The sequence below is a fragment of the Stegodyphus dumicola genome, chromosome X1 (assembly GCF_044657685.1).
Source record: "Stegodyphus dumicola isolate Sdum_Otavi_A_Nest chromosome X1, ASM4465768v1".
Taxonomy (NCBI): Eukaryota; Metazoa; Arthropoda; class Arachnida; order Araneae; family Eresidae; genus Stegodyphus; species Stegodyphus dumicola.
In genome coordinates, this window is record NC_140780.1 from 128,531,062 (window position 1) to 128,548,993 (window position 17,932).

The 17,932-nt window shown below is 33.2% G+C and overlaps 1 protein-coding gene across 7 annotated transcripts in view; it reads right to left on the reverse strand.

Annotated features, from left to right (window-relative positions):
• The window catches only part of LOC118183667 (uncharacterized), a 315,563-nt gene that overhangs the window by 163,039 nt on the left and 134,592 nt on the right, over positions 1-17,932 (reverse strand). For all 7 annotated transcript variants that reach the window (XM_085808069.1, XM_085808070.1, XM_085808072.1 and 4 more), the window contains 2 exons: positions 14,110-14,403; positions 7,516-8,360 (listed from right to left, as the gene is read on the reverse strand). In XM_085808069.1, coding sequence (XP_085664195.1) covers positions 7,516-8,360; positions 14,110-14,403 — 1,139 coding nt within the window. The remainder of the gene's footprint in view (positions 1-7,515; positions 8,361-14,109; positions 14,404-17,932) is intronic.

Sequence of the window (17,932 nt, forward strand, 5' to 3'; positions counted from 1 at the left end):
TGTGGCCGATATGCATTACTTGTATGGTGCTGCAGACCAGTCACATGGCCACCACAATTCCCTGACCAGACTCCCATGGATTTTTACCTGTGGGGATACATGAAGTCCATGGTATACGAGACGACCATAACATCTGACAAGAATCTTGTCGACACTACCGTGGAAGAGGCAGCACGTGCCCATAACACACCTGCCCATTTTGAATGAGTTCGTAAATCTATGCGTCGACATTGTCAAGTATGCAGCATTGTGGCGAATGGAAGGAATTTTGAATATCTTCAGTGATTTAACCCTGTTCTTTAATAAAAATCATATTAACAAACCTTTGGACTTATTTTCTTTTTCCCCCTCTAAGCCTGCAAGCTTTGCCTTCTAGTGGTCACCGTCTACACTTATGGACACAAGTTCCTTTGTAACATGTTGTCATGGTATAACAGACAAGCATGTTAAGTTTGGCAACAACCTTTTGAGACATCCTGTATAGAAGAAAATAGACCATGTTACAAAATCAGGCACTTCTGCATTTCTTTGGTTGTTATTCGGCTTAAATGACAGTCCTGCAACATCTCAGCAGCCTATGTATAGTATATTGAGGCTAGTATAAAGAAACTGTTTTACTTATTTGGATGCCATAATAGTAGCATAGGAATTATTAGAAGAAATGTTCAAGATCTCTGAAAATTATTTTCTCTATTAAAAGATTCAAGACTATAAATGTCAAAGAAATTAAATCTGCCAGAAAAGAATTAAGATATTTGAGATTTAAAATAACACAGACTGGAATAAAGATGAACAAGAAAAAAATTCTTGCGGTTAAGAATCCACATCAAATGCTTCAAAAAAGTTAGCTTCATTTCTTAGATTCCGCAGATTCACAGAGAACTTTTCTGACATCACTGAGCTCTTGTTATAGCTAAAAAGAAAGGAAAAAAAAAAAAAAAAGAGACCGGATTCGAATCGTTAGAAGAGGAAAAACAGGGCATTTAAATCCCTTAAACAAGCTTTGATTTCAGCCATGGTTTTAAGTTGTGACTGAAATAAGACAACTGACATCTATACAGACACCTCTGATTATTTAATAGGGGCAAGATTAACGCAAGTAGGTCACTCGCTAGCATATTATAGTAGGACAATGAGTTGAACAGAACGTAATTACTCAGTGACTGAAAGAGAGCCACTGGCATGATATGCAGAGTTAAAAAATTCAGAGTCTACATTCTGGAAAAACCCATCAAAATATTTAGATTATGCGGCCTTGAAATTTAACCCCTAAAATGATATGGTGGACATTAAAATTGCAAGAGCAAAATTTCAAATTTAAACATAGGCAAGGAAAATAAAATAAGGTCGCTGAGGCATTATTTAGAACCAAGACTGATAAGAGCAAAAATAAAATAAATTGTAACATCATAACATCTGTGGTCTTACATTCATGGGGAACATTAATTACAGAAATACAAGAAGACTCCAAATTCGGACAAATATATGCATACTTATGAAGTCATGAAGATTTTCACTCAGTGAATGAAAACGAAATTAAGGGTAGAGCTGGACATTACAAGATCATTGACAGCATCTTATTTTACAAGAAAATTGTAGAGAAAATTCACAATTAAGACTGGTTATTCCAGTTTTAACTTTGACGACACTGCACAAATTACATAATCCTATTTCAGCAAATGTGACGATGCGAAAGACTATCCAAAGAGTTAAGAAAGCTATTTTTTTGTGATATTAAAACAAATTATGAAAGAATACGTCCAGATTTGTATAACAGGCCAGAAATGTAAATACATGAATTTTACTCCAGCACAGTATAAAATCAAGCTTCTCAAATCAAATTCTCACAGCAAATTTATCAGGTTCATACTTCAGAAGTGAAGCAAACAAAGCTCATTATCTTTTAGTCATTGTTGATCAGTACAGTAAAAGGTGTGAACTGATTTCCCCAAAACATGCATCTACTAATATAATAGCAAATTCACTTTTAAAGACATAATGTTTTAAAATATGGATCTCCACTAAAAATAGTATCTTAACCACAGTTTATAAGTAATGTTTTTGGGAAAATAAGCACGAAACTAGAAATTAAGCACTTAAAAATGACGAAAAAGGCCCCAATTAAATATTTCTAAGTGTAATGAAATATCCTACAGACAATTCATTGTAACACATACAGCGTTATTTTTGGAGAGAAAAATCACTATACCCTTAAATAAACTATTTTTCATACAAGACAGCCAGAATTCCAACAAGGGAATGTTCGAAAATTAATAGATGAAATGTCAAATAAAGCCAGGTATTGCAGTTAAAGTCTTAAAGATGAATCACTCATTGTCATCTGCACTGAAAGCAGATATAAGTAAATTTAATCCAAAACCTGAACATCCTTTTTTTGTCATAAATATAAAAGAGAATGTGGTGATTATGCAAGATAACAGAGGAGCAGATAAGCTCCACAAATGTAGATCAGCTTAAAAAGTTCTAGGACTGAGGAAAAAAATGCCACTTTTGATGCAATTGTATCAGTTAGAAGTACCACCCATGCTATCAAGGATGAAGGATAATAGAAGACCGCAAGAGAAACTCACAGGAAATAGCTCAAGACCTAGGACAGATGCACCAGAAAAGGACTTTAAATCAAGTATGAAGTGTGAAAAAGAGGTCGAGAAGCTGTGGGGATACAGATATAAAAATAATAAAAAAAAAAGGATCAACTACGCTAGTCAGATAGAATATTATAGGAAAGGAAGACGACACTCGAGTAAAAGGTACAGCGGCTAAAATAGCACATACGAAGCACCGGAATACACATAGAAATAGTAGCACACAGTTGACAGTGATTAAAAGAAACAGTAAAGTCAACAAAAACAAGAAAAATATTTCAAAGAAATACACCCAGAAGAATACCTAAAAATACAACAGTTAAAGACAGTTCGTTATGAAGAAACGTGAGCCACCATGGCTGGGCACATTACAGCCTCCTATGGCCTGCCTCTATGCATTCAAGTCAGCGAATGTCCAGTGAACAGGAAATTATAACCAGTTGGAGAACATTCAAAACAAAAGATGGCCTTTCAAAGAAATCCAGACAACACCAAGAATTTCAAAAGTGGTGAAAGAACCGCATATTGAACTGAAAAGTGAAAGCATGGTGCTGATTCAAACAAAAAGCTAAGTGAATTTTTATTCTTGCTTTAAAATTGAAGCAAAGCATAAATAATGTTTTGAAATAAAGTGTTGTGGAAAGTCACGTAAATTTGACTTGTTCTAAGTGGTTCATTTTTGCTAAAATTCTGTGTAAGATTTCCATGAAAATGTTTATTGTTACAAAGTGAATTAATTATGTGTTTAAAGTAATATATAGGTGAACTGAAGTATCTTAATTGAAAATAAGATAAATTGTAAAATATTATGAGAAAATATAAAAAATATATTATTAAAGGACCTGTAAGGTTAAAAAAAATTGCCACAATATATAATTAAAACTTTTTTCCAGAGTTCAACCTGAAGAAGTTCAGTCAAGAAAGTACTCCTCTTAAAAAATTTTAGAAACAAAGTGTTTGTTGTAAAGGAACCACAGCCTATTGATTTAAGCTTAAAACTTTAATAAAGTCCACTTAAAGACTATGTATTCAAAGTTCCCCTCCTGGAGATGGCAGGTATGACAGTTTAGAATAGTTTAACTAACAAGTTAATTTCAATTTGCATCTTTACTGTAGCTTCTTATTTCAGTCAACTTATTATTTCCAGAAAGTTATGCTAGCATTTCATATGCCAAGCATAGGTGTATAAAAGTTTTAATAAGAACCATAGGAAACAGAGAGCAACCAAGAAAGCAGATGAGAAACACTGGAGATATGCTTGCAGTGAATTAGGTGTTGGCAAATGCCTGCTGGTAATCCTAACTGTTGTAGAACAGTCATCGAAAGGATTGTTCAAATGGTAAGCTGCAACTGAATATTTCAAATGCACTAGTGTCTGATAGAGATTTATGGTTCTTCCTAGCTTAATCTGAGTTGTGAATTCCTCGATATTTAAAATTTTATCCTACATTTAATCCTCAGTCAAGCACACTGTTAGCTTATAAATGTTGTTTTAAGGTTGAGATCGCAAGTAGAGAACTATTAACCCTTTAACTGCCATGGAAAACATACAAGATTCATTTCCCAGTGCAACGGTTTTTTACACAGGAGCGTGTAGTTATGCGATGTATTAGGGGAAAATAAGTGCATGTTTTACTTTCTAAAAACTGTTTACTTTCACAAAATAAAGAATAAAAGGGAAAAAAAAATGTACAAAATTTAATGCTTTGAGTAAAAGTATAATAAAAAGATGTAAGTATAATAAAAATGATGTTTTTATAATAAAAAAGATCCATAAAATGGAGTTTCGATCAATTCATTTTTAGACTAGTAGAGTGTAATACAGTACAAAATCTTTAATCCAGACTTGTCAGGACTTCGGCGATTACAGATTAGGGTGTTTTTCCGGATTATAGATCACCAGTTAAAATCTGGTAAGATGGCATGCAGAAATTATGCAATTAAAAATATGAAACCGTAATTTATGAAATAAAGAGCAATTATGATCTAAAGGGTATCAAAATTTACAAAAAAAAAGCTTAATATTTATTTGTTTACTTTATTAAACATTTCTTTCAACGCGCGCATGCGTAAAGCATACATTACACATAGTCGAAATTAGAAAATTACAACCAGAAAACTATTTCGTGTGTATTCGTGATATTTATAATAACGAGCAAATTGATTTAAATCATATTAGAGTACATCGAGATGAAACACTACATTTAGTAAGGAATTATAAACCGAATAAAATAAAAACATCTGCCCTGAAGATGAGGATAGTGCTGTCAGATCAACTTCCAGTTCATTGCGTGCCGCAACGTTCCCCCCTTCCCCACAGAGCAGCGTGAAATTGATGAACAGATTTCGGAATGGTTAGAGAAACAAATCACCTCTTACTTTCTTCATGCCTTTATACATTTTCTGTAGCAATTCAACTTTTTGTTTAATGGACATCAAAACATGCTTTTGCTTTGTAGATCCTTTGGCAGCTCCATAATTGGAAACTCTTTTTGACATAATCGTTCAAGTTCAAGCTTACTTTTTATAAAATTGCTCTAACAGTCTACAAAAAATAATAAGCTGGATCCAATTAGAAGATTAAGGAACAACGCAATCTGCAACATTAACTGAAATAGATAATTAGATAATTTTAGCGTAGCTTATACCGTCCGTTATACTTTAAACGCGGATGCATAAACGTATTATGCGCATGCACGAATGCATTATGCGTTCGGATTATAGATCATTCTGGATTAAAGACTTTATACTGTATCAGGTTTTATTGTTATACCTTGTGAAATCAGTATGCCTAAAAAACATATATTTCTTCTGAACTGGTTGAATGCCACGATTTTTCGTTTGCAAGGTGTTGGTTCATATACTCGTTTACAAAACGGTTAGTTTCAGTAACAACATGAAGCACGAGCAGTTCTTCAAAAAAGATTGATTGGGTTTGAAACATCCGTTATCTTTCTTTATTCCTGGAACCTACTACAAATAATAAACGAAAACAGATGACACAGAATAAAAAAAAAAAGTTTTACTCAAACAACACCAGCCAATACCACGCAGTCATTACTTTCGTCGCTTTAGACACACCCCTCTCTCCAATTTCTCCCCACACATCTCTGAAACATTATCCTCCTTCGCAAACTTTGTCAAGGTCATTGAGGTGTTGCATTCCAAAGCTTTGCGAATAATTTATAGGTAGCAGCGCAAAGCAAATGATAGTATTTTGGAAGGGCGTATATATACGCCCGTGGCAGTTAACACATCGGCTGAGCAAGGCGTATGTATATACGCCTGTGGCAGTTAAGGGGTTAAAGCTAATTTGATTTTTATTCAGTGGTCTTTTTTGTATAAACTTTGACATTTCACTCCTTTCATGAACACTCATAATATGAGGTTTTTTGGCACCTGCTAGAACTCTTGCACCCAAACACATGCAGGTGTCATAAGGGTTGATAAAAATATGTCAGATACGAGGTGCGTAAACTAGTTTCTGGGATAAAAATAGATAATGGTAACCATTTTCTTTTTTAAGAGAAGCAAGTTTCATTTATTGCATACTATTTTTACTTTTTAAAACAACTTTTCTGACTTTCCTGCAGTCATTTGTAATTCCTTAACTTTACAAGATTTTTCCAGTGAATAAAAACACTGAACACTGTATAAAACTAAAAGAACTAAATACAGAAATACCAAAACTACACATGACAATGAGTCACTGCCTATGATATTATTAGTGCACATTTCATTCTAATAACAAAACAAACTATAGATTTCTACAATAGAATGAGAAATATAACTGGTTATATGTGAAAATATAGTTCGTTCTTGGAAAAGGATTACCTAATAAAACATGCTGTATTATTTTTAGTAAAGATTGTGCCCGAAGGTTTCAGAGACAACGTGAAGTTTTGAGTTTCAGATTTTAATGTTAATTATGCTTTTGATATCAGATAACGTTAGTGACCTTTACAAGTAATATATTTATCTCTCTTATCCCATATAAGAGGAAAATGGAAAAGGTGGCCTTTATTACCCAGCTTAAAATCATGAAAAATAAAATGCTTAAAAATTATATTCTGACTTAATCATCTTAATAGCTGGTACAATAGAAGTGTCAGATTACATTTAGTCTATTTAATGTGTTGTCTTAGACTGCACTATAAAAGTATAAATTTAATTATTATGTTAATTTAACCCTCTGAGCGGCACACATTTTTGGATCTGCTCAAAAAGAACTGTATTTAAACAGCATTTACTAGCAAAATTTTCATAATTACTTAATTCAATCTTTATTTTCATAAACCTCCATTCATTATTTACACTTTTAAAGGAAAGTAGAAAAGTGATATTATAAATTATAAGCTAGATAAAAAAATCTCATGACTGGATAAAGCCATTCATGCTACTCAGGTGGTTAAATGCTCAAAAGTAGTGAAAGTTTAGTCTGTATCATAACTTGTGCCTGTTCTGTTAATATTCAGGTTATATTAACTTTCTTTAATATTTTGTGAGTTGTTTAAGACACAGTGATAACTCACTATTCCTCTAGTAAGGTCTGCAGTACTTAAGCTTCCATTATAATAACAGCCCTACAGACTTACACACACACACACAAAAAAGTGGGGGCTCAATACCTGCACTTTTTTTACCTGCTCACAAATTTTGCTTTGAAACTGATTGGCATATCAACACACAGTCTACTAACAAAAGTGTAGATTAGAGAGATTCTTAATGTGAGTACATACTTTAGAAACCTTAAATACAGCACAGTGAACTTCAGTGTCATTTTCCAGGGTTAGAAATTAAAACACGAGAAAATGTTAACACATGCAACTATTCGCAGTACAGATAAAATAGGGAAGGATTTTTTTTTATTATTATTATTTTAATAGAAAATTTTTTAAAAAGCACTTACTGTCTTCATCTTCCTCTTGCTCCTCTAAACTTTCAACTTGCTCATCATTTTCATCTTCAAAATTTTCCTGAGTACTTGAACCTCCCCATGTTGCTGCAATGGTAGTATCAGCAGCTAAGGCACTATTTGAACCTTCCAGTGGCTCAGAATCAATAGATGAATTGCTACAAATTTGGTTTCCTTTATTTCTATCATACATTTTCTGTTTCTTTTTATCACTTTTCAATATATCAAGAATAGTTTTACGCTCATTTTCATTAGAAGTGGCTCGGTTCTGACTCACATCTGTACTATATGTAGACAATGAATCTAAATTATCCTTTGGTTCCCTTCTCATCTCAACATATGAACCAGCCATTGATTTTTGAAGGCAAAATTTTCCTTTCTTTCCTGACAAATTGTTAATATTATCTTTTTTGAGTGAACTACAGCTTTTATGATGAAAATTAGCACTTGCATTTTGATTCTGTGATTCCATGCTAGCAATATTTTGTCTTGTCAGCTGCAAATTATCTTGAAGTCCACCAGGAGGTGTCGAAGTCAAACATTCTGAAGCAACTGACATGCTGCTAGATGCATTCCTTGTTAAATGTATGTTATCCTGACGCATAACAGGAGGTGCTGTCAAACGTGAAGCTATTGGTATATTAATAGATGAATTTCTATTCTGACTGTATTCACCTTCACCACTTGAACGGATAGGGTCATCTTTTCTTTGTTCCTGCACGGGAAACATTTGCATAAGTTGATGAAAATGGCTCTGAAGCTTGGCAAGAGGATTCTGTTGGCTATTAACAATTCCCATATCATCAGGATCTGCAGACACAGCAGGGTTATGTTCAAGACTGCAAAATTCAATTGAATTTTGTTAACAGACTTCTCAGCTGAAGCCACAGACATGGAAACATGTCTTAAATTAATGAAAAAAAGCTAAAGTCTAATAATTTGGCAAGATGAGGCAGTGCTAAATTACCTAATATGCTGCATTACTGCACTTTATAATGCAGCAGAAGTGCTTTCATAAACATTCTTTCACACAGCAAAAAATAAAAAATTTAAAAACTAAAGAAGTATTATTACTCCTAAAAAATGTATTTAATGATTAAAAACACATTAGAGAGTAAATTACGGGTGCAACACAGCATTCTTAAAAATTTAGGTTTTAAAATTTCTGCAATTTATAACACATTAAGAAGTCTTTTTCAAAGAACATTAAAATGCTTACATACTTCATAAACTCAACATTCATTATTTTTCATATGCTCCAATGAATATACAGTGGTGGCCTAAATTGTGGACACTTTTGGAAATTTTTATGCTTTTGAACTTTGTATGCTTATAGAAAGCGTTACATTTCACAAAATGCAAACTTGTATATATCATTTTAAAGAGAATTTATTACTGAATTCAATACAAAACACAAAATTCAATTATTTGCAATAGAAAAAAGTTAAACGATAATAGTTATTGATATACATTAGATAGTGATGATTGCAGTGAGTTATCAGTACTTAGTAGGGTACCCTGTATTTTTGATTACAGCTTCACATCGAAATTTCATTGAGCTGACAAGAGTTTTAAGCTCTTCTTTCGTTATTACATGATGCCAGAAAACAATTATAGCCTCAATTAGTTCCCTTTTATTTGATGGACGCCTCATTCGGACAAGAGTTTTCAAACGGTGCCACAAATTTTTGATAGGATTGAGGTCAGGACTGTTTCCTGGCCATGACAACAATTTAATGCTCTTTGTACGAAACCACTCTTTCGGTATTTTGGCCGTGTGGCAAGGAGCAGAATCCTGCTGAAAAAGAAACGAAGAATTGTTGGAAAAGAGATCTCTGATGGAAGGTAGAAGTTTTGGTTCTAGAATAGTGTCAATGTATTTTCTGGCATTCAGTGTCCCGTCGATGACATGAATGCGACCAATACCATCTGCTGACATGCATGACCAAATCATAACACTAACTGGGTTCTTCACAGTTGCTTGAATGCAGTCAGGATGTAGCTCTTCTCCTATTCTACGTGTTACATATTTTCGCCCATCACTACCGAATAATAATATCTTAGTTTCATCACTCCATATAACTTGTGACCACTGATCATCTGTCCAATTAATGCGTTCCTTTGCCCACTGTAGTCTTTTTTTCATTGCTGAAAATTAAGATAAGGCTTTTTTTCGTGGAATTCTACCTCTCAGTCCAACATCTGTTAATCTTCTCCTGATTGTTCTTGAACTGTCAAAAACACCAGCATCATTCAGATCACTTCTGATGGCCGCTGATGGCATTTTTCCATCTTAGAGACTTAGTCTTTTTATTCTTCTGTCATCAATAGATGTGGTGCACTTTTTTGGGCCTTTGCGTTCTTTGTTTTTTTATTGAATTTGTCTCCTGATATTGAATAAGTTTCGGATTCCAGATGTCGTCACTGAACCACCCACCTGTCTTGCAATTTTAGCATAGGAAAGACCACTTTCTCGTAACACAATAATATTACATCTCTTTCTAAGTGTCCAATCTACTCTTTTATTTGATGTCATTGCTTCTTGACTAAATATTAAAAATTTTTACAAAAATTCCTACTTGTAATTGCAGTGTATAAGAAACAGGTCCTCCTTCTACAGAACAAAGCAAAATAATGAATTGTTTCAAGTGTAAACATGATGTCAGCTCCTACTGGCAGTTACTAACATTTGATTGATTGGTTGGTTCTCAGAACAAGAACAGTGATTGGCCAGGAAAACTAGACATTACAAACCACTTCATAACTGTGTTTTTTATTTATATTAAAGTACATATGACTTTTTTTAAATTGCAAATAATTGAATTTTGTGTTTTGTATTGAATTCAGTAATAAATTCTCTTTAAAATGATATATACAAGTTTGCATTTTGCAAAATGTTACATTTTCTATAAGCATACAAAGTTCAAAAACAAAAATTTCCAAAAGTGTCCACAATTTTGGTCACCACTGTACACTGTTGTAATGGTTAGTTAATCTTCTAAAATTCTGAGTAGTGGATTGTTTGAAGGAACACTGAATTACATTCGGCATTTTAGACTGGCTGATAATATGTATTTTTTCATCTTCAAAAGAATGAAGTTTCCTAACACCCAGCAATAATTTGGATTAAACTTTATGTAAAATTATGCTCTTCAAAGGTTTTCAAGCAGTGGCAATAGCAAAACTTTAAATGAACTGAATGTACTATTCTTTGACACTGGAACCATAATTTAAAAATGTTTGAGAAAAAATAACAATATTTGCATTTCAAGTTTGAATAACTCCTTCAACTAAAGGATGAAGTAAGTATATTTGCAGATGATATTTTGAAGAACAATTTTGTTTGATGTGAATTCAGAGGATACGGGAATGACCATTACAGTTATTTTCAAAAATGGAAATTTTTAGTGAAAATCCTCAAAAAACCATTAGCCCAAGAAAGTCCTCCAGAATCCCTTTCTCTTCAAAACTGCTTCTAATGCCTGTTGCACAGCAAATAAAGCAGAAATGACTTATAATTAAAACAACTGCTAAATGTTTCTGAATAGTGTTGCAAAATGACAATCTTGTTACGCCGTCAGATGGCACAAGATTTATGGATGTGCATGCTGGATTATCGTAAGTGCTGAACCATTAGATTTCAGATTATCGAATTCATAAGGTTGTATTTCAGCTGGATACTTGACTTTCAGTCCTACAACTTACTAGACAAGTAGTGAGTTATGGCTTATCTGAAATATTATGATAAAGATTTTCAAAGATAAATAGCCATTAAACCTTTTTGTTAAACAACTTGTATGTAAATGGCATGACTTGTGCTAAAGATAAACCACTTGTCACGAGGTAAATTAAACAAAGTCAGATATTTAAGTTTAAACCCTGATATAGTAGTTTAAGACTATACCATCAAATACTAAGGTACAAATAAAACACTGGTGTAAATTTAAAGTATCGGCTGCAAGAGAATGCAAAAGCCAAGTTAATTACATTTAGATACAGCTAGCAGAATGTAAGAATGTAATAGCACAGTGCGAGTGCCAGAAACTCTCTCTCTCTCTCTCTGTCCAAGATCCAAAAGCTCTCCTCAGCTTAAATACACTTAATGCTAATTTTGATTCTGGTGAGGAATACTATAAGAAAAAGTAAAGATTAAAATCGTAATAACTGGTTAGTTAACATAACAACATTTCTCTAACACAATTACATTCTCATAAACTGTTAAGGGGATTTGTTTCCATTTCTCCTATATTATGCTAAAAAGATGACAACATTTGGCCAAGTATGTGTAGTATGTACTGACATCGCTTTTTTTCACTAGAAAAGGTAAGAAAGCATTATTTACATTTACAATAGGTATACTAATTTTTAAATTTTTACTCGACTTGGTCACATTTTCTGAGACAAATGATAAATTAATAACTGCTTTTTTTAAAGATTAAAGATATTGAGATACGATGGCCCCATACACCACAGAGTGCAATAAGGGGACACATATTCCTGTGCCAGGGTAGCAGGGTTCTGTTATGTCTAAGCTTGTGTTAATGTCCAGCACATCCTACCAGACAGGGAGTGACTTGTTGCTTTAACCTGGAACAAATGACCAAGTCTTAAGAAGGTTAAAATAACCTTTCTACTTAGCTCTTAAATGAACAGAAGGCACTACTTGTGTGGCAGCTGATACTCTGCAACCTGTAGGTACTCAAATTAATGTAACTTAAATTCGTATCTTAGTAACATAGTTTGAAATTACACAGACCATACTACTAAGGCCAGTTGAAGATAATTACCAATGTATATTTTTAATGTCAGCTAGCAAGATGCTAAGGTTAAAGTAACTTTGGAATAGCTGGTAATAATACGTAACAGCGAGACATGACTGCCAGAAACTCTCAATTTAAATAAAAAAAACAACTAATTTGCATTTTGCTAAAGACTATAGACAGAAGTTAAAGATTCAACTCATAATAACTTGTTAATTAACATGAAATCCCACACAGTCTACATGCAGTCTGAAGCCACCCCACAATCAGCTTTCCTGGAAGCATAATTCCCAAAATCTTATATCCAAGCCACTGACACTAAGGATTAGCATTAGCATTTTACTGAAACACTGCAGGATATAGTACATGCTGTGTAAAGTTGGTGGCAATGATGGAAAATTAGAATCTCTCTCTGATAAATGCTAGCTTTTACCAGTCAGTTTGGACACCATATCTATAAAGGACACTTTCTTGAAAAAGGAAGTTCTCATAAGATCCAGCCCTCAGGGGCTTGCTCTTTCTGAGTGTGGTAATCTTGAGTTATCCTAACCCTTCAGGCGATCACTGTATTGCCTACAGTTTTACTCTGAAGCAGTGGCCAAAGCAGTGTGTTGGGGAACAATATCTTGCCCTCTCCTTTCCGAGCCTTACAGATAAAATTGTATGCAATTTTCTCTGAGTGATGTAACAACTTCTCACTTCAAGCCCCAATCTCTGAAAAGGCAAACCACAAGAGAGAAAAAATAAAAGTAACATTAAGTGAGGAGGGAAAGAAAAAGAGGAGATAAAACTGGGTTTCCAGGACATGATCCCCATCTAAAAAAATAGTGATCACCTGAAGGGTTAGAATAACTCAAGATTACCACACTCAGAAAGAGCAAGGGCTGTATCTAATGAGAACTTCCTTATTCAAAAAAGTGTCCTTTATAGATATGATGTCCAAACTGACTGGTAAAAGCTAGCATTTTACTGAATTACACAGACACAGATAGCGATTTCATGTAGATTCATTTATGGGAGAGAGATTCTAATTTTCCATCATTGCCACCAATTTTCCACAGCATGTCCTATAGTGTTTCAGTAAAATGATATGACTATTGTGTTAGTGACTGTTGAAGATGATATGTCAGCATTAAATATATGCTAAGATGTCTTATTAAGGTTCACCTCATCAGAGCCATGACTTATGGCACATATGGACCTTAGAAAACTGTCTTATATTTATATTAGATGAAAAATGTCATACAGCTAGATCATTTCTTCAAAAAATATACCTAAGGGGAAACTACCAGTGTTCAATACTTTTATCTGCTTCATCATTAACAATTTATTTCTAGAAAACTGAAATAAAATACCATTTTCCTGTCTTTATATTTGAATTTTTTAATATTCTGAAGGTTCTCATTAAAGATAATACAACTCCAGATTCACAAAATTAATTAAAAGACTAATTTCCAGTTCTCATGACATGGGAAAAATGCATATGATATGGTTAAAATAACACATAAAGACCTGACAGATTGCTGAAGATAATATAAAAGCTGCTGGGCAAAAATCCAAATTCAAAAATAACAAAAGGCAGAAAGGACTTCCAACAAAACTGTGCTCGGTTAAAAAAATAATGCACATTTAGTACAATAATCCATAACTTTCTAAATCCATCATAATTTGGAGCTCTCACTTTCATTGAGCATTTCAGCAAAATATATTTTAAACTATTAAAGTGAAACAAATCAAAACTATATTAAATGTGCAAATATAAAATGAAAAGATGCAAGAAAAGTTCTCAGAAAGCCTTAATACTAATAATGTGTAAAATATGCTTTACTTTTCTTTATCATTCTGAACATTCTTCCTCATTTCAGCACACATTTCTTTAGCATTTGTACGTATATCTTCAGAAATGCTGCCTTCTGGAACTACATTGGAACAAGCTTCATCAATTTCGCTATCTGTGTCTAATTCTGATTCATCTAGTTCATTTTTTCCATCTCTAATCTCTATGGATGATAAAAGATGCAGATACTCTACAGGAATTGAGTGGCCACATTTTTTAGCTTCTTGTATCGAAGCCATAATGTCATTTATGACTTTTACCTGCTGTTGTGCTTTATGTAGTTTCCTGTAAATTCATAAACAAACATGGAATTTTTAATCATAATTGATAATAATAATACACTATTCTAAAAATTAACAACCCAAATTAAAAATAACATAAAAGTAGTACATTTCAAAACAGACTAAAGTGACGCTTTCCACACAGAAATGCAAAAACACACAAATGCATATTTTCACCCAATATAAACAAAGCAAACAGAATACTTTGTATAATAACACACATATTATTATTAGGTACTTTCAGTTATAGAGCAGTTGTTTCAATTTCAGCCTGATCATGAATGACACACAATAGTTTGTGTCTGTACTAAATTTTTCCAGTGATAAACATTCTTTTAGGGGGAGATACAACAGTAAAAACTGTACAACTTGTTCCGTGAACAATATAAATTTGGCAAAATAAAGCTCACATAGTATCTATTTAGCCACTGCGTGAGCAAGAACTAAAAGTTAGAGTAATTCAATTCTAATTCATTTCCAAGGTGCATAATAGTTTTATGTGGTTCTGCTTGTACTTATGTCAAACTTGGATTAGTAAGTAAATTTGGTACATAGAATTTAGTACAGTACAAAGTCTGAAATCCGGATTCATCGGGACTTCAGCGATTTGGGATTTTTTCAGTTTAAACCTAGTACGATGGCATGTAAAAATTATAAAATTAAAAACATGAAATCGTGATTTATGAGACAATGAAGTATTTACAATCTAAAACATATCAAAATTTACAAAAAAAAAAAAAAACTTTATTTTTTTACCTTATTGAACATTTCTGTCAATGTAAGTTGTTTAAGTTGCCTCGTTTTTTGTGCTAATATTTTCTCTTTAATTCTGTAGACAGACATAATCTTGAAGTCCTGTAACTGCTGTTTCGAGAATTCCGACTAACTTGTCAATCGAAATTTCCTCGTTCTCAGTAACTTCTCTGTCACTTTCTTCACTATCGGAAGCAGTATTTTCTGAATCTAGAACCATACTACAGATTTCGTCATTCATTAATGATTTATGATTGAGAAGCATTGTCATCACAATGAAAAACTTCCTTTTATATCACATTCATTTATTACCGCTTCTCCACATTTCTTTAAAACAAAATCGGTAAAATCTTAAGAGAGCCCACACCCTTGGTGACAAACTGGGAAAGCGCAGAATCACCCACTGCTTCGTGCGTTTCTCAAAATCGCCAATTTGAAAATGAGTCAAAGAATTGCACAAACTCGGTATCCATGTAAACCTCAACCTATTTCCACTTAAAAAAAAAAAATCAGAGAATTGCACAAACTTGCCATTGCACACTGCCTTGACTTTGTCTATGTACACATCGATACGCACCATATAAGTGGGCACGCCAAGGGTGTGGGCACTGCTAGGATCCAACCACAAAATCCATTAATTGGAAAATTTCACCTTTGTTTTACGATATCCGAAAACCTTTAAATTTAGCGGCTATGATCATCAAATTTAGCTATCCTTCACTATACATATTTGGCTATGCATCATGAGCTTGGCAACTAATGACAAGCTGTTCTGTTAAATTTTATCTTGCTTCAATCGCTCGCCGAGACAATTAAGCCTGAATTGCATTACTTTAGTTATTTATTATACTTATGTCTATTTCTGGCATGTGCTTAAGGCTTATCAGAGTTCTGAATAAATAAATTCCCACATATACTAATCTTTGAGTCTATAGGGATCATCAACAGAATCTATTTTTAGCATATGGAAAGAAATTTTTGGTAAATTTTCCTTGTCAACATTTTTTAGCGCATTTAACTTAAATCTGTAATCATCGCCAAGTGTAATGTCAACATAAAAGGACAACTCATTTATTATTCAATTACTAACATTAAAAAAATTGTTTAGGCATCGCTACATGAGTCATTACTCAAGTTGTCATGTTTTGATAAACATGAGGCGATGAAAAGAAAGTAAAATAAATAATGATTTGCCAGGTTGGCATCAGATCGATGTATCTATGAGGAATGTTTCAGTTTGAGATGTGTGCCAAAGCAGATATGCAGCAACGGAGCCAAATTACTGATCGTACAAATTTATGCTAAAATGATTATTTCTATAATAACAAAGTATTTTATTTAGTAGCGAAGTAAAATTATGAACTGGGACTCTCCAGATGTTTTATTATGCGCAGAGGGGGAATCAAATGCGCATGCGTAAAGCCTACAAAAAAAGAAGGTTGGTGGTCGTTTTGAAGTCCAGATTTTGGATCATTATGGATAATGGACATCCGGATTTCGAACTCTGTTCTGTATCACTCTAGCCCACTGAGCGGCACAATTAATTGGCTCTATCATGATAAACTGCATTTATTTAAACAGCTTTTATTAACTAAATTTGTATACTTACATATTTTAGTCTATTTTCATAAGCTTACATTCATTAAAATAATATTTTTATTATAAAAGACAGTAAGAAAATAAAGTATCTTAAATTATAAGCTAATATATATACCAACTGATGAAAAATCTCATGACCATAAAAAGCCAGTCATGGCACTCAGAAGTTTAAAGCAGACTCTATTACTTAAGTTAACATCTAGAAAGGATGCTAGAGATCAGTTAGGTTAGTACAACCTATCAATCATGCAAATAGCTTGCTACCAGAAATTTAATTTACACGTAATTTTTGTCTTTTTAAGAAGTGATGCCTAACTACATAAACAGTGATTCAAATGTAAAATGGTAGATTAAAACATTTATCCCTATATGAAATGATGCACTGCAAACATATTTACATGAAAAAATAATTATTTAAGTTTCTTATTCCATCATTACAAACCTTTGATGCAACATGGCCCATATGACAATGGCACCAAAGTTCTTCTCAAACAGATCCCAGCATATTCTTAAAATCAACTTTTTCTTCTTCAGAGATATCAGTCGTGTCACCAATAGTACCCATATCAAACTCTTGTAAAGATGAAGTAAGAAACATAGTAAATTGTTTTTTCATCTCAGCATGGTAGAAGTATATTATTTCATCTCTACATATAATAAAAGGAAGAGTCTATCTGTGTTTTTTCGTTCGTGCTGTGCGTAAGCTAATACACCTAGGGCTGCAAATTTGGTACATAGGTGCATCTAGACAAGAGCCAGTGGACCTCGAAGTGATATTTTCAAAATTAGAATGAGTTTTTTTTTATTTCATGTTTTCTGACGAAATTGCATTAAATCGAAAGCATGCAGCCATTGTTGCCATTGTTGATGACATCAGCACTGTTGCCACTCGGAAAAATGAGGGTGGTAATTCTGCACAGTTTTTAAATTTAATTTTCTCTTGATACAGAATGTTTTTTGACAGGATACGACATTTGTCAAGTTTCTCGAAAGGATATTTGTTTCCCGTTATATTTAAATGCCAGACGAAGGCTGGCTGCATAGCGGCTAGTATATAAGTAAACAAGATTTTATTTTCTACCATTACTTTTTCATCATTAACCATAACTATACTTCTGTAACAGACTAGAGTGTAAATAAATACTTTTGCTTGTTTTGCCATACGGCCTGACCATCTGGAT